The sequence below is a fragment of the Pleurodeles waltl genome, chromosome 11 (assembly GCF_031143425.1).
Source record: "Pleurodeles waltl isolate 20211129_DDA chromosome 11, aPleWal1.hap1.20221129, whole genome shotgun sequence".
Classification (NCBI taxonomy): Eukaryota; Metazoa; Chordata; class Amphibia; order Caudata; family Salamandridae; genus Pleurodeles; species Pleurodeles waltl.
Window position 1 is genome coordinate 145,538,081 of NC_090450.1, and position 23,738 is coordinate 145,561,818.

General features: G+C 41.0%; 1 protein-coding gene across 3 annotated transcripts in view; it reads left to right on the plus strand.

Moving 5' to 3' along the window:
• PLCH1 (phospholipase C eta 1) overlaps window positions 1-23,738 on the plus strand; it is a 783,092-nt gene that overhangs the window by 348,084 nt on the left and 411,270 nt on the right. For all 3 annotated transcript variants that reach the window (XM_069213310.1, XM_069213311.1, XM_069213309.1), the window contains one exon: window positions 54-200. In XM_069213310.1, the coding sequence (XP_069069411.1) occupies window positions 54-200 (147 nt within the window). The remainder of the gene's footprint in view (window positions 1-53; window positions 201-23,738) is intronic.

A 23,738-nucleotide genomic window follows, 5' to 3' on the forward strand; every position in this document is an offset into this window, starting at 1 on the left:
TTACTTTAATAAGTCATCTTCAGAAGCCAATTAACTTTTCTTCTTGTTTTCAGTTGAAAGATGTATGAGTGTAATGCAATCTGGGACTCAAATGATGAAACTCAAGAGCGGAACAAAAGGGCTTGTTCGTCTGTTTTACCTGGATGAGCACCGAACCTGTATCAGATGGCGGCCGTCCAGGAAAAGTGAGAAGGCCAAAAGTAAGTTTGTTCATCTTTGCATTACTATTTAATTATTTTCTTATTTATGAAATGTCAGCAACCTAACATTTCAATCATAACTGGTCATAGCATCTTAGAGGCTACATAGATTGTGAAAGTTTAGATTTTTACTTACATATTGAACCTAACACATTTGCAGAGGCAGCTGCTGTCGAATTAAAGTGGTGGCACAGCATAGAGGAGAATATTTTGACCCACTGGCAGTCACTGTTAGAAACCTGCAGTGCCCTTGGGCTCAATGCCAAAGCTCTCATTTGTGGTCTATTTCAAGCAGTGTTTATAATGGGCCATAATTGAGAGCTCTGGAGTTGAGAGTTTCCCATAGTGCCTGTCAGTGACTCAAAAGAAACATTGAATTAAAACAAAAAAGCTTAAAAGTGTACTTACCCGCTGCCTCTGTGTTCCGCTCTGGTTCAGGCAGTCTACGGCACCAGCACAAGCTCCCAGATTCTAGTGAACTTCCCTAACCAATCCAGACACTCCTTTCACACGGCAATTCTATTAACCTGCATGTGAGAAGCACCAGGATTGGTGGAGTTGGCGGGCTTGGCTCTCACTCATGGACAGGGAGCCTGTGTCTATTCTCCACCTGGCTGTGCAATACAGTTTGGGTTGGAGAGATTTAGAGTGCGCATGTTGGGCTGGCCATCACAAGACAGCCGGTCAAACTGACATGCACTTGCAGTGCCCACCACACTTCCCCCTGCTGCTCTCTGCTACCAGGAATGGCCCTGTCCTGCCCTTAAAGCCAGATGTAGCAAAGGGTTTTGCCCATTTTGTGTCTATGGGAAAATATGTTCTTACATATGGCCCTTAGACTCATCTCGGCTGTGAGGATATAAAATAAAATGGTATTAAAATAATTTTATTACAGTTATATATTTCATTTTTGCTGGACTCCCAGCAGGGAGGCGATTTTTCTCCACTGCAGATTTTTCATGATTAAACACCCCACGTTATGGATATGATTGGAAATGGCAACAGGTAGGATGAAGACACTAACATTTATTTCTAAATAAGGACAAATCTAGGTTATATAGGGTATGCTACTTTTAGCAGTCTCTTCAGTATTAAGTTTCTGTCTCTTATTATAATAGATATTCTTTTTGCATTCCAGTGGAGTGAACCTAGCATGTGAAAGGATTGAAAATTGGAGGAGGCATAAGGTGACTTGCATGTAGTGAGAAGGTTTTGATTATTGGACTGGAAAGATAGGTGATGGTGAATTGGCTGATGGCATGTCTGGAAGATAGCTTGAGTGGCAGATTGTTAATCTGTTTGTATCCTAATATTAGCAATTTATATTATGCTCAGTTGTTTGCCTTTAGCCATCACTCTTGGTGATAGTAGGTGGAGGTTAGATATACCTGAGGAGATCGAATATGGTTTAGGTTGGAAAGCTGAAAATCTTATTCAAGGGAGAATATCGGCTGAAAATAGGTGATTTTAACTTAAGTGAAGGTAAGTAATTTTTCAGAGCTAAATGGGATCAATGTGTAGATTTTACGTATGTTAAGAAACCGGAATTGTGTTGCTGTGCCTATATTGGCAGTGAACGCCACCATCTTCGTGGATGGGCTCAAGTGGGCACCAAGATTTCTAGCTAATGAGGCAAGTATCAGTGACACCTGTGGAAATGAGATTGTTGGTCAGAGAAGAGGAGGGAGAGGAGAATGGAAGAAAGCACTTCATTTGTGGCATTATTTAGCACAAATAACTGTATATTGTTTTTAATATTTAAATGTAGTTCCTTCAATAATTTTTCCTTAAAAAATCCATATTCACTTGTCTCTCATTATAGACTGCGGAGTTGCTCTCAATGACAAGGGAAAAATCAATATCGAAGTGATGTATTCATTAAAAGTGACTGCTGTGGATTGGATTTAACCATCTTTTGAAAACGCTTCATGTGGGAGTAGAGATGTGTGCATAGCGATATATTTTACCCGCACGTAGTTTTTAAGACAAGCGCAGGCTTCCAGCTTTCAAACTTTTGTCGTTTCTACATTTCTAAAAATGGAGGTTAAGTCAAAGTATCCAATTCTGTTCCTGGCTATCCTATCTGAACAGCCGGACTGACTGTAGCGGGTATCCGGCGTTTCCCTGGGTGGGTGGGGAACAGTTTTTTTAATTGGGGGACAGTTTTGAAGCAGTACAGCAATATTAAAAGCACTGCAGAGTTCCGTGTATATCCAACATTTCTTGTGGGAGGAGAACCCCCCCCCTAAACCCATTGTAGTGGTCAGGCTCGCTCGCTATGCACATTATGGGGGTTAGTCTGACAAAATTTGCTGGGACTGCTTGGCGTTCTCAGTCCGGCCCTGCTTATCTGCGCTGCCTATGGCTTCCTTTTATCATTATTTGCATTTGAAAGTGTTCACTCTTGGATTGTGCATGTTAGTTGTCAGTCTGAAGCAAATGATTTCCCATGGTGATTAAACTTCAATGCATTCTTTCAAGAAACGACTTGCATCTTCAGTCAATAAATGATTCAGTGTGAAATCATCTCATTCATGATTTACAAATAAATACCCCAAAGTATACAGTCCTTCCTTCTCAATGCAATAAGGCCAAACTCATCCATAATGTGATCATCTCTATAACCCATTTCTCTGTACTTAAATAAGAATTGCAGAAAAAACTGGGGATTTGTAATATTTTACTGATAAAATATGCTTTTTGTCCAGTAGAATAAGCGATAGCTACTTTGTTTACATTTTCACATAAAATCACGATTTAAGTAAAAAAAAAAAAAGCACAGGTATTACCATAGGAAATATGTATGACAATAGTACTTTAAATTATCAAAAAATATATTTTTCGCAGGTGAACCTTTCTTCTAACTAATAAATATAGTTACTGAAGTTGGGTAGTAACAAGGATACTAGAAAGCTGTAAATGCAGTAGTTGTACGTTTTTGCACGCATTATACATCAATTCTGACTACCACTATAGTCAGTGCAACCCAGAATTCCCTAAAACATTCGAAGATCAACCAAGATATGTTCACTCATTACTCGTGCATTCATAAGATCCACAATTACATTTTGAGTGTCCCACATTGTAACAAACTACTTGAATCAAATAGTGCAGACTACGATTTGCAAACCAAGTCAATTGACGTTTATTGATAAACAATAAAACCGGATTTATTTTTGTCATGAACAGGGTGCACAATGGTATCTTTCCTTTTAGAAAATGTGTTTGTTGTAGCGAAAGTGCATATTCAAGGATGAAACAGCTGCTGGCAACATTTGACCCACTGCGCTCTGATTGGCCCAGTGTGAACCAATCAGTGATAAGCTCGGGAGGAGCCTGTTAGAGCTCCTCGGGTACTTAATGGAGGCTGCTGCGTAGACGTGCTGCTGGTGCGCTGAAGACATGTCTAAGGCAAGCCCGTCTGTGTCCGTCCGCCCCTGTGCAGCCCTAGGGATCAGGTATGCTGCCCCTTTTCACTCTCAGAGGTTAATATATTCTGCAAGTATGCTGCGTTCTCTTTGGCCTGCCATATGTACAAGCAGTGCTCTTGAATGGGTCCTTGATGGGCACCCTTCTGCTGCAAAACATGTGGCTTGACAGTGAGCTCCACTGTGCCTAGAGTTAGGACTTCTGCTCAACATACAGAAGTTAAGCTTTTAAGTCTGAACTGTTATTCCTTAGATAAGCATTCTTCCCAAATCTTTGATCTCCTTCAAGAGCAAGACTTTGCTCCCCCAGGATGCGGTAGAAGAACCTGTGCTGGTGCTAGATTCCTGGTTACCATCTCAAGAATTCTAATAGAATAAATGTAGTGGGGACATTGCAGTGATATACAGAGAGAATTATGTGTTTAGTCTAACACGCTGTAGTATAAAAAGTGCCATTTTTAAAATTCTGAATAATATCAATTGTACTTGGAATCCTAATTTATTGACCCCCTGGTCCATCCAACAAATTTAAGGAAGCATTAGCAAGTTTTACTGCCACAGAGATCACTAAATCAGTGAACTTTATTAGGCTAGGTGATTTCAATCTTCACTTGGAAACTTTGCAAGGTGGGGACAGCACTTATTTGTTAAATGATATTGCAGCGTGTCGGTTAATTCAATTTACCTCCGGTTCCACTCATTTTGCAGGCCTCCTTCTTGATCTAGTTTTCTCTAATCTCCATGCCATGTCAGTAGCAAACCCTCAGCCTTTGGCTTGGACTAATCATTTTTTGATTTCAATGTCCGTTCACATACCCTGGGCTAAGCAACCTCAAGGCTCGGCTCCAATTCCTAAACGCCCTTGGCATAAGCTTAATTTTCAAAAATTCAAACAATTCATCGTAGCTAAATGGCCCCTACAGCGGAGGCAACTAACAGCAGGATACAAGCTTGGCTACCATTAGCTTTAGACTCCTTCATCGCCATTAGACAGGCCCGTAGTAAGAAATCGCAGGCAGCATCTTAGTTCAATGAAACTTTGACAGCGGCCAAGAAACATTGCTAAACCCTGGAGCGTGCCTGGATGAAAGCATATGGTCCATCTTTCAACTCTCAATACAGAGCTGCTATTAAGGCTTATCACAAACTCATATGGAAAGCGTAGGCAGACTGATTTGTGGTTAAAATTAAAAATAGTATTCATACAAAAGAAAGTTCTGCTCTCCTAAAAAGCCTTACTAAAACAGGACCCACATCAGACCCTATAGAAGCCTTTAACTCTCAATGTGAGAAGTTAACCAAATATTTAATTGGCATAAAAGATGACATCTATACAAATCTTGACATGAATATCACAGATTAGAGTGGCATGGATCCTAGTTCCACCATTCTGGCTCGGCTTATCTCTTTATCTCCTTTGTCTGTCAGAGCTAAACTGGCTGTGTCATCAAGTAAAATCTGGTTCACCTGCGGACCATTTTGAGCCATAAGTATTTCTCAAACAGCAACAATCTGTTACTACTTTGTCTCAGACTTATTAATCTTTCCTTGACGTCTGCATCAGTACCACGCTCTTGGTAACATGCCAAAGTTATCCCCCTCCTGAAGAAACCATCTTTGGATGTCTCCAGTCCGGAAAAGTTTTGCCCAATCTCCCTGTCTTTTTTCACCAAAGTGACAGGAAAAATATGTGAACACCATCCTAACTAGGTTTTAGATGTAAACCAGTCCTTAGATAGTTTGCAAAATGGCTTTAGGCCTGGGCCCAGTGCACAGTCTCCTCCTTGCTGTCACAGAACATCTTTGAGGTACTCTAGATGAGGGTAGGCCAACTGCCCTGGTTTTGATTGACTTAAGTGCCGCATTTCACATGGTGTCACACAAAATCTTACTTCAGCGCCTACCAGGGATTGGCATAGGTGGTTCTGCCTTGGCCTGGCTTGGCCTGTGTCTTGCTGAGCGTTCCTTCTAGGTCATTGTTCCCCCGTATAGTTCTCAAACTCACACTGCACCATGGTTTACCTCAGGACTCTGCATTAAGCCTGACTCTATTTAATATGTATATATTTAACCTCTGGCGCAAGTGGTAAAAGCCTTGGGTCTCACGCTGTGGCTTAATGGATGGACACACATCGTTTATGTCTAAATGCTCATAAAACAGAAATTATAGGACTAGGACAGACCCCCCCTCCTTTGGGACAGTCATTGTTGCGTCCTTCCCTGTGGTCTCCTCCTCTACCAATTAAAACAGTCAAAAATGTGGGTGTATGGGTTGACTGTACCCTAACTTTTGAAGTACAGTCGAAAGCAGTGTCAGGTACATGTTGTGGTCTCTTGTGAAGTCTTAAACCAATTCTGTTTTTTTTTTTTTAACCTGGGCATCTGTCGGATTATAGTACAGGTAGCTATTCTATTGCACCTGGACTATTGCAACATCCTATACTTGGGAGCCAGTAAATCAGTAATCTGTAGACTTCAGCGTCTTCAAAATGCTGCAGCCAGGCTGTTGTTTTCTCTCCCATAGTACTGCTTTGTTTGTGGCTTGCTTTATACACTGCACTGGCTTCAGACTGATAAGCTTGGAGGGTTTAAAGTCCTGTCTACTGCTCATAAAATCCTATCCTCTCAGGGGGCTCCTATTTTGGCGAGTATGCTCACCCTTTACCAACCAACTCGACCTTTGCGGTCAGCCAGTCTCAAGCTGGTCGTTGTTCCCCGGTTTGAGAGAGCACGTGTGATTGGTCCCTCATTTTTGGTAGAAGCTCCCTGTCTTTGGAATTTTCTTCCCCTTACTACTAGGAACCTTCAGAATCATTTGTTCCTAAGGAAAGCCATTAAGACCTGGCTTTTCGTGTCGAATCCCTCTAGGGACACTTTGCTCTCTGTCCCTCTTGCAGCTGGTTGCCTAGGATGTGTTGTTGGGACTAGCACTGGGAAGCCCCCTTTTCATGGCAGCTATGAGCTTTACAAAATCCTTTAACATAACCAGTGCTGGCAAAGCCAATAGGTCTCACCTATAAAACCTGCTAACTTTGCTAATGTTTTTTGCCCCAGCTGTACAGCATTGCAGCGCTGTGTAACATAGTCAAAAAGACATGATGACGCAGACACTATGTCATTGTGAAGATGCATGCCTTCAGCATGCACATGTCTACAAAAGGACACTTTTTTAATTTACTGAGTTGAGGAGGATAAAAAAAAAGTAGCACCAAAGTGATTGGTTCAAAATGTAGCACAAAAGCATTTTCAAATAATGAATGAATGAGTGGGATGTGGGAGCGGGTTGGAAAAAGGGTGTGAGTTATGCAACATGACGGGTTTTGGGAAAAGCAACCCAGCAATTGGGCAGAAGGAGAAGCAACAGGAGGGAAAGAATATGGGTGAACGAGTATGTTGGAACTAGGGAGGGCAGAAGCACATGGACAAACAAGAGGATGAAGAGTGTGGTTGGTGAAGAGAAACAAATGGGCAGAGAGTGAGAAGGGAGAAAAACACACAAAAGAGGCTTCTGGAGAGCACGTGCACTGTCATTGAGCACTTATCCAAAAACATAAAAATAATTGTCTAAAAGCGAGCAAAGGAAGCATAGAAGCAAGCCATTCAAACAGATGGTAAAAAGGCTATTCTTCCTAAGGGAGAAAAACACAAGACTAACTACAAAATAATCAAATGAAAAACAGCCAAATAAAAGTGACAGGAAAATCAACCAACGGTAATCAATGGATTGGCTGCAAGCCTGTGTTTCTTTGTGAGCCAACAATATGTCTTTCACAACCAGACAGCCTGCGTCTGACCTAAAAATCACCAAAGACAATCTGTATCTCATTGCACAGTAGTACTCCTGGTTATTTTACAGATAAAAAAAATCCCTTCACTACTTTAATGAAGCACTTGATTATTGCTTTCAAAAACAAGCTACCAATAGATTTACCTCTATGGAGATTTCAGAAAAACATCCATCTGCTTCTGTTTACATCATTGGGGAGCTGGTACAATAATGTGTAACATTTATACTCGTCTGACTTAATGATAAATTCCCAGAAGTGTATATTTTAGTTCAATCAGTAGGTAGTAAAATAAGTTCTACATTTGCACCACCCACAGAGTCTTTCTTTCTGTGAATTTCAGATGTACATGATATATTCACATTGAAAACTGAATTAGACTACACAACACTACTAATGTTCCCAGGATTAATGCAGCGCAAAATGCGTTCCTGTAGTTTAGAAGTTTCGAAAAATAAATATAATTCTTCTTCTGTCCTAATAGTGGCAACACATGTTGCCTCAATCTGTTTGTTCCATTTGGTAACAATAAGTGCCAGGATGGGCATCCCCTCCAGACTTTTAATCGGCTATTCAAAGGGGCCATAGACCCAGCATCATGATTGGTAAACTTCACATCCCTGTTGGTTCGCGCACCAAGTTAAATAATCCTGATTGGCTCAGTTTTATGAAACAAAGGAGATATTATCTGTCTGCAGGAAACCTGAATGCAAGATGATGATTAAATGGTTACCATGTGTTTTGGGAGCCTGCACACCCTTCCTCAAGCAGGGCAAAGGGTATCAGTCCTGATCCCATCTTCCAAAGTGTGTAAGATTTGGTCTTCCCCTTTTTTCCTAGTTATTTTATCGTCCGACTTAATGGATTTTGATATTTTGGTGATTAATTTCTGTTATAATAATTTTAAGGATACAAATTCAGAGGCTATTGATTGTTAAAGTAACTTTGTGATGCCTTTCCTTTTGAAGACAAAACGCAAAACAATGTTACTTTGGTTGATTTTAACATAAAGCTTTGTAAGCTAAACGCAAAGCAGGATTGTGGACAAATGAACTCTGAGGAGGGAAATCTTTCTAAATTTTTCACATGCTTTGTATGGGTACGCCCTAAATAGCCTCATTTTTAAGACTTGCCCTAGTCCCAGCAAGTGACCTGGTAAAAAATGAAAACGAGGAAAATCTACTCCCCACTTCTACAGGATGTAGCGCCGGAAGAACTATTGATTTTATCTTTGTCTTATGACCTGGCTCCACCTACCTGGTATTTTATGTGCCAATCGAACTGCCTGTTAGTTTTATCCCTGGATGTAGGGTAAAAAGCTGCTTATATAGATGTACGGTGCAGGAAATATAGGCAAGTAGAAGGGCTATGAAAATTAGACAATTAGTCTTCGAGCATTCATCTCTTATTTCCATCTGCCTTAAAGAAAATATTTCAGTCCGGGACCTACAACCAGGATTTGAGAGTTTATGTAGTGCCATATCTGGAAATCTCTTTATGGTTGTACCTCAAGGAGAAAAACGTTCATTTAGGTAGTTTAATGCCGAATGTCTGGCAGCCCATAAAAAAATGAGAACTCTCTTGCAAACTTCTCCGCACTCGGTAGCATAAATTAACTTTGCCAAACGGTTATCTCAACAAAAGATAGAGGAGAGGAAAAGGGAGATCAGGGCACTAGAGTTGGACAATTGACAAAACAGCTTTATTAAGAGATAACAGACTTTTCTGTGATACAATAAATATGCCTTACTCCTCAGGTTCCTGCTGTCCTAACATAGAGGTATCAGTCCCCGTAGATCAGTGGTCTCCAAACTTTTTAATGCCACGCCCCCGCCAGTTGAAAAATAAAAATCATTGGGACCCCCTCAGAATTTTTCACAATTATTTCATAAAGATGGCAATGTTTAAATATGTCTAGACCTATTTAAACATTGCAGTTAAGTACTGTTACCTTTTTAAATATGCAATAATATGCTTCTGCTTAAAATAAAGGCCTGTTATCTGTATAATGCTTCTTTTAGCAAGAGTCTGGCGCCCCCCATGGGATCACTTGAGGCCCCCCCAGTTTGAAGACCTCTGTCGTAGATAAATGGGTGGCTCATTTCACTGCCAACTTTCATCCAGAAGCCACCTCTCTTGCCTCTGCTTCCCTAAATACTGTTTTTGTGCAGAACAGATTTGAAAATCTTAACTGATTATTTAAATGTTTACGTTAAGGAAGTGGAGGCAGCATTTAAAAAATGTATATTGGGGAAAGCCTATGGCCCGGATGGTGTGCCTGCCGACATCTTCAAGTGAAATATAGAACTGTGGGCTCCACCAATAGCAAATTTTTTCAGGAATGTTGCAAATGCATATATCCTGGAATCTTGGAAATTGGCCATTATTGCGCTGATTTACCAAAAAGGGGATAGGTGCTTATTGACATGTTACAGAGCAATTTCTCTAATTGATTCAGGTGTGAAGATTCTCAGGAGAGTCCTACTAGAACACTTGAAAAAACAGTCAATGGATCACAAATTATTGTCTAATGTGCAATTCTGTTTTAGGCTGGGGGTTGGGACCATTGACCAGTGCCTTAATTTGTATTTAAAAGCAGGCAAATATTTCCTTGAATAAAAAGGGTCGCTCCAGATGGCATTTATTGTTTTGTCTACCACTTTTGACCTTTGGACTAAACTTTGGGCCCTAGTGGGAGGGGATGGTAGTTGAAATAGATCTCCTGGTGATACTAAAGAGTTTACATCAGGACCTGACTGTGAAAGTATGCTTTGGTTTCCAAGGCAAACTAACCCCCACTTTGAAATCTACGTGAGGAGTTAGGCAGGGATGCATTTGCACACTTTTTCTATTTCTGATATACATCAACGGCATTTCCAAAGGCCCGGTTAAAATTGAGAAAGACATTTCTTGTACTGGGGGGGGTCATCAACTTCCCATTTTATTGTATGTGGATGAGTGCTGTGCTAATTCCGCTTTGCAAATGGTCTGCAAACTCTATGGGATGGCTTTTTAGGTTACATTACCATGCTAGATGTTAAAATTAATTATGGTAAATCCTTTATTGTGTGCGGGCCACAGAATATGAAAATCCAAACCTATGTGATGGGGATTGCAGTATTGGAGAAAGTATAACATTTTAACTATTTAGGAATTGAGTTGAACTCCTCTCTGATTTGAAAGTATCTGTCAGGGCAAGTTATTTGAAAAGTAACATATAAACTATTGTTAGATCCACACACAAAGTAGATCAAAACCCTGTTAAAGAGATAATTAATCTTTATAAAACAAAATGCATCACAGCAGGATCTTACGTTGTCGATCTATGCCATAAAGAACTTGGCCTCTCATTTCTGGCGGACTCTCCAAGCCTTGCCCCTTGATTGTTTAGACTTAACACAGTCAGCTTAGATTACCTGACTGTTCTATCTGAAAAAGTCATTTGAACTGATAGGTATGAAAGAATTGTACAAAATCCGACTCTTATCACTTCAAAAACAAAAAATATATTGAAAAACAAAACTTTTCAAACTATTGCTCTAACAATAGGGTATGGAAAGCACAGAGTATGCCCTCATTGGTAAGGTATGGGCCATTTTCAACAACTAATGACATGGAACATTCCTGACCTGGTTAATGAACCCTCTTTACCGATGGTGCCTGTCTCTTTTTAGATTTCGTACAATTCTTTTTGTAGTTGTTTTTCCCACTCATGCTGTTGATTCCTTGATTTACCACTGTGTAGGTGTGACCAATCATCCGTACAAAACACATCCCAATTATTTCTGTTTTGTTACTTATATGAGGCTTCAAGGCATACGTTTTTAATCCATATATTGTGGAAATGAAATTTTAGATTGCCTATGTCACTTACAGCACCTGGAAAATGAAGATGTTTTGTGGACAGTTCTCAATTTTTTAAGGCAATCTTTGATGCTCAGAAAGAGCTATGAACAGGTCCTTCTTAGTTAATACTGTAGGCCAGCACAAAAGCCATCTAAGTTTGAAAATTAAGTGAAAGACAAACCTGAATTTTAAGCTTTTTAAGGCTCCATTTAGTTTAGCTATAGCCCTAAGATTGTAATGTAGAAGATGTTGTCTAGAAACTTTTTATGACCCTCTTATTGAGATTATTATACTGTACTTTGTGTGTGTACTTCTTTTATCTAATCATGGTATTCATGTAGAGATGGTTCTAACAAAATGAGATATTTTATGCTTTAATGTTATGCTTTTATGGATTCATGCAAATCCGAAAAAAGGTTTTATGATTATCACTGGTAAACTTGTTAATGAAGGGTACATGTCCTTCTAATGGCAAGAATTATTTTTTCATCGGCTTCCATATCCTGACCCTTAACATTCAGTGAAAAGTTATTTGACCACCTTTTCAAAGCTGCTTTATGTCATATAGGGAAATGTGTAGTGAAAATGATTAAGGAGATTTCCAAATGTGAAGACATTTTTATTAGATCCGGTGTTAGCCAAGATCTTTAATTTTAATGAAATATATCTATATCTATATTTATTCACTGAAATAAACAAAGGTTACAGGGAAGTTATAGTTAGGCTCACATTTCAAACGTACAAAGTGATAGAAATTCCGATATTAAAGTTAGTTATTTCAAGTAACTATAGCTCATGCCCTATGTTAACTATAACTTGCGCCCTCGCCATGCATAGTTTTCTCATCAATAGCTTTACTCCAAATGTCACAGCAATATTATCAATGATGTCATAAAAGATGTCATGAGTGATATAATATCTGGGATAATTAGCAGTGCATGGTGAATGCACAAGTTATAGTTAACTTAGAGCACAAGTTATAGTTACTTTAAATAACTCTATAACAGCTGAATTTCTGTGGATTTGTACATTTGAAATGAAACCTAACTATAATGTCGTAACTTTTGTTTTTTAAGTGAAAATCAGTTTTTAAAAATTCTATTTTCTAACTATAACATCCCTGTAACCTTTGTTTTTTTCTGTGAATTTCCCTGGTTTTATAACGTAAAATAATTTTAATTACTTTGATAATCCAACCACTGCCGCCGTGCTCCAGTCTTCAACCTTGCTTTGCTGTGGATGGACACAGGGCCTGGCCTGTGGCCAGGTGCCGAAGCCAACCCCTATAACCTCCCAACCCCGCCAAACGAAAACAAACACCTATCGCACAATAGTGGTCAATTTGGGAGGTACCAGGCGTTGGCCCTGGGTGGTGGTGGTCCCCAGGTACATTTATGGCTCCAGGAGGGGGGCCAAGTGTTCCCCTCCTCTGTTCTGCACAGGGCCGGCCCTGGGGAGGGGGTGGTCACTGGGGGCATATATGGCCCTCCTTTAAAAAAAAATAATTGTGGGGGTTAGCGTGACCCCTAACATAATTTTTTTTACTTATAGCGTAGGGGAGGTGGTATTCCCCAGGGCTCAGGGGTGGTCCACGCAGCTCCCATATATTTGCGAAATGTATCCCAGGGGAGGTGGTGGTCTGGGGACTAGGAGCATTAGGAGAGGGGGCCCTGTGCAATCCCCCACCTTTTTTATTAATGGTACAATCCCCCTGGGACCTGGCCCACTGGGTCAAACTTAAAAACAAGCGTGGGAGACCGCACTTGTTTTTTTGAATTCACAGCAAAATTAATAAATCTTTGCCAGTTTTGCCATGAATAAAAAAATGATTTTTTTGGCCTTCTGGGGTCTCAAATTTGGGGGGGGGAGCATGGCAAAGGGTGAGAGTATTCCTATCCTGCCCCCTTTTCTTTTCTCTAATCTCACCCAAACTTATCTATACCTCATGCCCTCGCTATGCACATTTTTCTTATCAATAATGTTATTGCAAGTATTGCAGTGAAGATATCAATGAAGCCATAGAAAAGGTCATCAATAATGTAATATGTGGAGTAATTAGCTGTGCATGGCGAAGGCACAAGTTATAGTTACCTTATGGCGCAATTTCTAATTACTTGAAATAACTAACTATAACTGCTGAATTTCTGTGGTTTTGTGCGTGTAAATTCAGAACCTAACTATATCGTCCCTGTAACATTTGTTTTTTTAAGTGAATATATATAAATATATTCACTGAAAAAAAAAAAAAAGGTTAAAGGGATGTTATAGTTAGGTAAAAATGTCTCTTAAAACATGTCATTTGAAGGTAAAAAAAAAACCACTCACATTCACCAGTTCTAGTTATCTGAAGTAACTAGAACTCGTACCGTAAAGTAACTAGAATTTGTGGCCATGCACTGTATTATCAGTAATGATGGTCCTTTAGATGCGATTAGGGATGTTATAAATGTAGTCAATGAATATGTCATGAGCGATTTAATATGCGAAGGTAAAAGCAGTGCATGATGCAGTTGTAAGTTATAGTTATTTTCAAGTACAAGTTATAGTTATTTGAGGTAACTATAACTGGTGAATTAATTTATAGTTATTTGAGGTAACTATAGCTGGTGAATTATTTATTTTTTTGTTTCAAATGTTATGTTGTATGTGACCTTTACACCTAACTATAACAACCCAGTAAACTTTGTTTTTTTCATGCAAGTTCTAAGTTTTTTTAAATATAAAGTAAAATATTTGTACAATCCCTAGCTATAAGGTCACTTAAACCTTTGTCTTTTTTGGGGATTTCTAGGGTTTCTAATGTAAAGTAAGATGTCTATCGTAATGCATGGCACAGGGGCTGGAAGCAGGGTCTGGCCTGCCATTGTCCATTATTCTGCCCCATCTAAGCTTGCTGCCACTGTCCCATTCTCCTTGCCTTCTTTTCTTGCCCTCCATTGTCCAAGTCCAAACCCCTGCCACCTCATTCTAGCCCTGTGTGGCGGTTGTGCTACCACTACCCTTCCCTCCTTCCCTGCACAGTTAGCTTCCTGCCCCACCTCACCTCTACCTTGCCCTTTGTTGTCTGAGTCTAGGCACCTGCCCCCTCCCTCCTGCCCTAAAAAGTCCAGTGGGTTGCCACTGCCTTCCAGATAACTTGATGTCCCTTCCCCTCCTCAGGCCCTCCATTGGCTTGATCTTTGCCCTTTTCACTGCCCATCTGCTTAGCTTGCCACGCCTACCATTCTTTCCTCGCCCTCTGATTTCTGTGTACATGCCCCTGCTCCCTCCCTTTTGCCTACCACGTTCCAAGCATGTGTCACTGCTACTCCTGCCTACTCTGAGTGTTCTTTTGAGCTTTCACTGCCCTGCTCGCCTGCCCAGCTCACCTGCCCGGCATGGTCAGATGACCACCGCTTGTCCCTGCTGCTTCCACCCTACCTTCCATGGTCAGTTTTCCGTGCCCCTATCACCTCCTTCCTGTGCTCCATGGTCCATTTTGCTACCATTCCCATATACCTTCTATTATCTGTTCTGTTGGAGCTGCTAATCCTGTTCTCCTTGCATGGTCTGTTGTGAAGACCCTGCCCTCTCTCCTGTATACAGACCCTACCACTCCCTTCTGCCCTCCATTATCCTTAGTGCATGCCCCTGGCCCCTCTTGGCCACTATGGCTGTTGTGATGCCACTAACCCTCCCGCTTGCAATTCATGGTCTTTTTTGCTGACACTGCCCCTCCCACTGGCTATGTGAGGACAATTTGCTGCCTCTTAGCCCCTTTCACCTTCCCTCTATTGTCTGTGTATATGCCATTATAGAATTCCTATTGCCCTCCATGGTGTGTTGTGCTTCCAGTGCCCATCACATCTGCCCTGCTAAGTCAGCTTGCTGCTCTTGCCCCTTACCCTCTATTTTCTATGTGCCGGCCCCTATCCGCTGCCTCCTTCCTTACACGGTCTGTTGACATGACCCTGCCCTCTCCCTCCTGCTCTTCATGGTCTATTATGCTGCAAATTCACCTCCTATGTGTCTGGTATGGTCAGCTTGCTGCATTTGTCTCATTTCCCCTCTGATCTCTGATGTCCATGTGCATGACTTTGTCTCATCCGTATTGCTTTCCACGGTCTGTTGTGCTGCATTGCCCTCCCACTTGCACTGTATGGTGTATTGTGCTGTTGCAACCTCTGCCACCTGCCCTGTAAGGCCGGATTGGTGCCCCTGCCCACCTCCCTCCCACCTTCTATTGTCCGAGTCCATGTCACTTCTACCTTCCTTCTGTCCTTCGTGGCCCCAAAAAAATAATATGGGGAATTGATTTTCCCTATTGACTTACATTGAAAAAGAGGAAACTTGAGGCTGGAGACAGATAAAATAGAGCCCTCTTGGGCTTGAAAACACAAGGAGCCTCTTGCCCGCATCGGGTCCCTATGGTTGTGCAGCCACTGCCTCTCTTCTGCCCTCAGTTGTCTTTTGTATTACCACTACCACTGTTGCATATCCTGCGTGGTTGATTTGTTCCCCCTGCATCCCTTTGCCCTGACCTCCTTTGTGCTACCACTGCCGTTTTTGGGTGCCCAGCATGGTCAACTTGCTGCGTATGCCCCCTCCTCCTTGCCCTCAATTGTCCTAGTCTGTGCCCCTGACCTCTGCCTCCCCACAGTGTTCTAATGAACAACTGTATCCTTAACATTCCAAATTTATTACAAAAAATGTGTCACTCCTAAAGTGATCTTTATGTAATCAAAACTGTAAAACCTAAAGCATTTCCTTTAGAAATTATTAAATCAAGGGGGTCTTTTTACCATAGGAATTATGGTTAATTCTCTAAAAAACTTAATAAGAGGAGAAATTTCCCAGGCTCTCAAATAGGGACAAAGCACTTTTAAAGTGTTTGCTTTGTTTTATTCTTATCAAGTTGGTCACTTGATTATTTGTTGCACTTGGAGGAGAGGATGTGACGTTACAGCCAGAGCTGCTGACTTTGCAACTTGGGAACAAGGTTCGAGATTCGGTGTCAGTTCAGCAATTTGTGATTCTGGGCAAATCATTTCATCTCCCCATGCATGAAATAAAAATGAATGTGTTCTTCAGTAATGTAACTGATGGTCATGTAAAGCACTCCAATACCTTTGGTTCAAGTCCGCTCTATCTAAATCTGCAAAAAATAAAATAAGTGTTTTACACATTTCTGTTGTTGGACTATAACTAGGGGCTTCATTTGGGCTTTTCCCCTCTTGTGGCCATTTTGTGAGACCTTTTTGTTATGAAGCTCCCTAATTTCTGCATTTACTGCAATTATGAGGCTGGGGCTGCGGGGGTCCTGGGGCTCACCCTCGGTCCTCAACGTGATTGATGGTGGGTGCACTGCCCCCCCCAACTCTGATAATAACATGCAGCTTCTGGAGATGGGTTTCCCTGGGGTGTAATAAGACTGAGGGAGGGGCGCTACATGGCCCCCATCCCCTTTTCTGTTGTTTTTGGCCCTGGATGATGGGGTCCACGGGGAATAATAAGGCCCATGAAGGGGGGGGTGGCACTTCACCCCCTCCCTTTTCTATTGTATTTGGCCCTGAGTAATGGGGTCCCTGAGCCTATTAGGGCTCAGGTACGTGCACCACAAGTCCCTCCTCTTTTTTTTATTGGAATTTGGCCATGGAGGTTGGGGTCCCCAGGATCCAAAAATGTTCAGGAAGGGGGTGCAAGCTCTCACCACTGTGTAATTGTGTTTGGTCCCAGGGGATGGGTCCTCTGGGGCCTTGTAAGGCCTGAAGGGGGGGTGGGAGCACACAGTCCCCTCCTTTCTGTTTTTAGGAATTTGGCCATGGTGGTTGGGGGGGGGGGGGTAGGGCTGCATGCTCCTTTCCCCTTAATATATATGTTTTGGCCCTGGGGGATAGCGACCCTGGGGCATGAAGTCCCACCCTCTATTGCACATGCCAAAAACTGTGCAAGGGGGGGGTTGGCCGCCTGTTGGGGGATTGGCCACAAGACCTAGCAGCCAGCTAAGCCCTATGGCTAGCTCGCCCGCTCTGCACACCCAAAGGCCGTACACAGTGTGAGGATGTCTGCCTTCGGATAGTTGGGTGCATGGCCAGGCTGGAAACCAGGCCCTGGTAACCAACCCCAGGCACGAGCAAAGGCTGTGTGTAGCATGGGGGTTGACTGCCTCTGGGTAGCTGCTTGTGTGAAGTTGGTCGCTGGGCCTGACTGCAAGCCAGGCAGTGTAGCCTTCTCCTAGCACAACATGACAAAAGGCCATGCACAGTGTGGGGTTGGCTGCCTCCAGGTGGGTTGGCCAGAGGGCCTGGCTGCATGTCAAATCTTGTGACCGACCTCTTGGCGCACACAACCAAAGGCTGCATGCAGTGTGAGGTTGGCTGCCTGCTGCAAAGGCCGTGGGCAGCTTGGGTTTGGAGGCCAGGCTCAGCTGCCAACTTTGCAGTGTGGGGTTGGCTGCCCGTGCGAGTTTTGAAGCAGGGCTGGATCTGGCCACAGGCTGGGGGCTTGGCTTTACATATGGTAACAAAATATTAACTTACATTAAAAAAAACAGAAATTCACAGAATAAAAAAGGTTAAAGTAATGTTCTAGTTAGGTGAAATGTTCAGTAACAACGTAACGTTTTGAACTTTAAAAGAAAGATAAATTAACCAGTTATAATTATAGGTGTTCCAAGTGACCATAACTCGTGCCCTAAAGTAACTTTAACTCACCCCCTCACCATTTACTGCTAATTACCCCACATATTACATCACTCATAACCTCTTCTATGACATCTTTGATAATACCACTGCAACATTTGCAATGCAATTATTGATGTGAAAACTGTGCATGGGCTTGAGTGTGAGTTATATAGTTAGCTTAGGGCTCGAGTTATAGTCCTTTAAGATTACCATGAATGGGGAATATATATATCCCCTTGACTTAAACATAAACGTGTTTACATCTCTTCTCTCTTTTTATATAGGATTGACACTTTCTCTGAATGTCATCGCTGTTAATCATATCTTTGGAGAGCGTATAACATTCAAGACTCAAAAGCTAAATTATGCTCTACATATGACCAGTGCTATGCTAAACTCTTATTAAATAGACACAATTATGGCATCTATGAGTTATTCTAAATGTTGCAGTAACAATATAATTTCGGCTACATAGCTTTTAATTATATTTTATCAAGTGTTCATGCTGTATATTTTTCTGCTTCTTTAGATGTGCATAGGATGGTGCTGCATCCAAGTTGCATCCTGAAACGTTTCGTGCAAAGTCATGTTTTTTGTACAAATAGCACAGTATTGGTTTGGAAGTAATCATACATATGTTCCAAGTTTAAACCTGTGAATTTGGAATATCTTATTTCTCCTGGAGCCCTTGAGGAGGTTAATCTAAGAAGTTGATGTCATCATCTCTCACTGTTTACCACCGACCAGTCTGTGTTGGGAAGATGAGCTCTGAGCACTCCTCCTGATCTGGGGACTCAAATTAATACATTGATTTGTTACTTGTGTAGTGGTATTCTCCAATTTAGGTCCAATCCTAGTTCATGATCTTACCTGATGTGCTCTAAGCTGCAGCATGCATGCTTGGTTGACAGTGTGTGGATAAAGTTTAGTAGTGTGAAGAGCTTTGTATTACAGTGACCCTCATGTAGCCTAAATCCATTAAAAATGTTGATTCTTAAGTGTCAGTCAGTCAATAAATCTTTATTCGATTAAAAACCATGAGAGAATATGCTGCAATACTTTCAAGCAAAATAGTACAATATAAAAACCTTGGTGTAAAATAAAACCATGAATAGCTATTTAACGTATGAAGCATTCTACCCTCAATCCATGTGCAAATGCGCAAAATTGGATCATAAAGTGGCTTTTGCTGAGCATTCAGTGCAGTTATCCTAATTATATGAGTCTCTAAGATTCCTCAAAATATACATAAAAGCCACCCGAAGAAGTAAATAAAATTCACATAAAATTGCTAGTAGAAAATGTACACAGCCTGCAATCAGATCATACACAGCACTGTGCACCCAGATGATTCTTAGTGTTTGTATTCTATAATTTGCTGTTCAATATGGAATTGGGTATTAATAAAGCATTCAATATGGCTGCAGTATCCTGAGTTTTTCAACTTTTTTCACAATACGTGGTTATTGTCTGTGTCCAAAGCTTCATGTATGCGCAGTATGAAGGTTGCTTCACCATCTAAGCATTAGCAAAGCCAGTAGGTCTCGGCAATCCAAGAGCTATTGGCATTGTTAATGTCTTTTAGCCATGTGTTAAGGAGTGAAGTAGATATATGTGGTGTGAAGTTGAAATGTGTAGTGTAATATGTGGTTCGGAGTAGAAATATGTGGAGTGCAGTTATGTTGCATGGTGTGAATTTACATTGAGTGGAGTGGCATCTAGTGGAGTTGGATAATCTGGCATGAGGTTGAATTACATTGCGTGGATTGCAGTTATGTGATGTGAAATTATGTGTGTTGTAGTAGAATTATTTGTGAAATTTTGTGGCATGGAATTGTGTGGTGTTGAGAGGAGTTGTATAGTGGGATTATGGGGCATGGTGTGCAGTGGAATTATGTGGAAAGTGATTATATGATATTGAGTGGAGTGGGGTTATGTATCATGCAGTGTAGTTATGTGGAGTAGTATTGTGTATCACGGAGTGGCATGTAGTGCAGTAGAATTATGTGGCATGGTGAATTATGTGGCATGATGTGAAATTCTGTGGTGTGGATTGGATGTATGTGGTTTGGTGTAGAATTATATATTGTGGGGTGGAAATGTGTGGCGTTGAGTGGAATTATGTTGAGTGTAATTATATGCCATGGTGTGCAGTGTATTTGTGAAGTGTTGCTGTATGGCGTGTAGTGGAAATTTGTGGAGTGTGAGTGTCATTATGTGGTATTTAGTGGAGTATAATGATGTGGAGCTGAATTATGTGATGTTGCATGGTGTGGAATTGTGTGGCGTTGAATTGTTTGGTGTAGAATTTTGTGGCATTGTGTGAAATTATGCGGCACGGTAGTCACTCTTTCTTGTCCGCCTCACAACTGACGCCAGTGTGCTAAAGTGAGTCGCACAAGCTTAGTATACCAACTGTTCAAAACATGTAATTTTTAACAATAAACATTATGTTAAGGTTAGCATCTTTCTCTTCGTGTGCAGACTCAGAACATCTTTGCGAACGTCTTTTGGAGGTTCCAAAGGCAATTGTATGGCATCAGCATTACACACTGTTATGATTGTTTGCAAGCTAGATTAGTTGTAATACACTCAAACAGAACTTATTTATGGACACTTTGCAAAAAAAAAAAATGGATCCTACACCCCACTACCTTTTGCGCCACTTTCCATGCCCGCCTCGCTGCATTGCACATTTCTTTGAGTGGCATATTGTTTTTATTCTGCTAAAAACAATAAGTACCGCGTATATGATATGGACATCCGAAAAAATGATTATTATATTGCATCACTGTAGTACATTGGGAGCAATAGTAGTTGCCGAGTGTTGACCACCATTATAACTTTTGGAAATAAACAAGTCACCAACATACCAACACTGCATCAAAACAATGGAGATGTTGTGGTGCTGAAAGAGCAAGCATGAATATCAAGTGCTTCACTTGATAAACATTATATCACTTTCCAAAACAATTTCTCAATTTAAAAACATGGTTGTTTGATCAAAATTAAGTCGAATACATTATTTGAGTATAAATAATTTAATGTAAAAGTACGAATATTTGTACAATAACCCTTGGATAAATTGCTAATTGGTATTATCTATTGCAAAAAAGCAAAAATGTTAAAAAGTAAAAAACTAAATGTAACACTGTTTCGCTAATAATCAAATAAAAGAAATGTTTAGTTTCACAACAAAGCGCGAAGAAACTGTAAAACTTAAGTATAAAATATTTTTGGAAAACAGGTTAGTAAGACTCTCAATGTCTTCTGATTGCTTTTTTTCAAACCGATATCAAAACAGAAATGTTAAAATGTATAACTTTTGAGTCTGTTGTTATTTGGCATTTCTTGTTTACTTCTTACTGTCGCATCCCTCGTTTTATTCCTTAGATGCTGGGCCTTTTTCCCCCCCAGTGCTGAGCCATTTTTTGGCTATTTGGGGTAGTTCACGCTTAAGGCTCCATAACATTTGTTTCCACATAAGCTAGCCACGCCAAATTTGCATCCTTTTTTTCCCCCAACCTTCCGGGCATTCTAAAGATACCCAGAGTTTGTAGATTCCCCTGATGGGGACCGAGAAAGTAGGCAAGATACAACTACAATTTGTTTTTTTTGGGAAACATGGGAAACATATGAAACAGGTGCTTCAGAAGAAAGCATTTTTTTCACTTGCAAATGACATCAACAAAGGGGTTGTGGTACTAAAATCACCATCTTTCCAGCTTTCAGGAGCAGGAAAACTTGAATCAGTAAACCAAACTTTTCAACAGAGTTGTGGCATTTTAGCAGGACATACCCCATTTTTTCTATTTTTTGTGCTTTCAGCCTCCTCCCTGATAGTGACAGATACAGGTGTGAAACCAATGGTGGATCTCAGACAGATAAACGTTTCTGAAAAATAGACAAAATTCTGAATTCAGCAAGAGGTCATTTGTGTAGATCCTTCCAGGCCTTCCTATAGAAAGTAACAGTTGAAATAAAATAAATATTGAAATTGGGTTTAAAAAAAAGCTATTTCTGCCTATGTTTTCATCTGTTAAATTTATCCAGCTGTGGCAGATTTTTAAAAGCAATATACTGTTATGGCTGCTGGTTGTGGGGATATATAGGGCTTGTAGGTTCAGGATGAACCCAAGGTACCCAGAGCCATTAAATGAGCCGCACATTGCAATGGGTTTCCATTGTGTACTAGGGATACAGCAGTTAATTTGGTAAAATATAAAGAGTGAAAAATAGGTATTGAGGAAACCTATACATTTCCGAAACAAGCACAAGATATGGAATTAAGAAACATTGGTTATTTGCACATCTCGGAATTTGGGGGTCCCCGTACTAGCATGTGTATTACAGGGCATTTCTCAAAATGCTGCATTCTTTCTTACACACTGTCTTACATATGGAAGGCAAAAATGCAAAGAAGGACAATTGGTAATAACACTTGTTCTGCTATTCTGTGTTCACCCAAGTCTCCTGATAAAAATTGTATCTCACTTGTGTGGGTAGTCCTAGTGCCCACAACAGAAAATGCCCCAAAATGTAATGTGAACACATCACATTTTTACAGTGAAAACTGATGCTTTTTTTTCTTGCAAATTGTCTAGCTGTGGATTTTGGGCTCTAGCTCAGCCAGCACTTAGGGAAACCTAGAAACCCTGTATATTTTTTTAAACTGGATACCTAGGGGAATCCAGGATGGGGTGACTTGTGGGGATCTCACCAGTTTCTGCCATGCAGAATCCTTTGCAAACTTCATTCTGTCCAAAAAAATAAATAAAGCACACTTTCCTCACATTTTGGTGCTGCAAAGTTCTGCATTCTGAGGGGACCCACTTCCTTCTACACAGCATTTCACCAAGACTCCCAATAAATATGGTACCTTACTTGTATGTTAGGCCTAGTGCCCGCGACAGGAAACGACCCAAAATGAACCTAGATACATCACATTTTCCCACTGAAAACCGACACGTTTTTTGCTAAGTGCTTAGCTGTGGATTTTGGGCTCTAGCTCAGTCTGCACTTAGGGAAAGCTAGCAAACCTGTATATTTTTAGAAGCTGGATGGGGGTTACTTGTGGGGATCTCACCAGGTTCTGTTACCCAGAATCCTTTGCAGACATAAAGTTTGGCTAAAAAACACCTTTTTTCTACATTTCGGTGATAGAAAGTTCTGGAATCTGTAGAGGCATAAACTTCCTTCCACCCAGCATTCCCTCAGGTCCCACAATATTTATTTTTTTTAACTCTTGCGTGGGTAGTTCAGGTGCCCGTGACAGGGAAGGTCCCAAAACGTATCGTGGCTATAATGATAACTAAGGTGAGTGTACTAATTAGTCCTGGTATCAGGAACCATTTAGGGCAAACCTATCAAACTCAGACATTTCTGAAAAGTAGACATCAAGGGGAGTCCAGGGAGGTATCTATTTTGAGGATTCCACAAAGTTTATTTTCCCCAGAATGCCCTGCAAAGGTAAGACATTGTATAAAAGCACTATTTTTCTTTGCAGTTCTGTGACTTAAACTACAGGAATATGCAGAGATCCACAAACTGCTTACCACCCAGCATTCCCCAACTTGTCCCTATAAAAAATACTAACCCACTGATGTTTCTCGGCTTAGTGCCCATGACAGGAATGGATCACACAATGGTCAATGGTAGTCCTTACATGAGGGCTACAGTTGACCCTGGGTGATCTATTCCTTACGCAGGACTATAATTCCTTCCCTATAACTGCCCTGTGCAAAGAAGGGGAAAATCATGCGAGTTGTCCAGTAGGACTGCAAGGTGGGTTTCTGCACTAACCCCAGTTCACTGGCA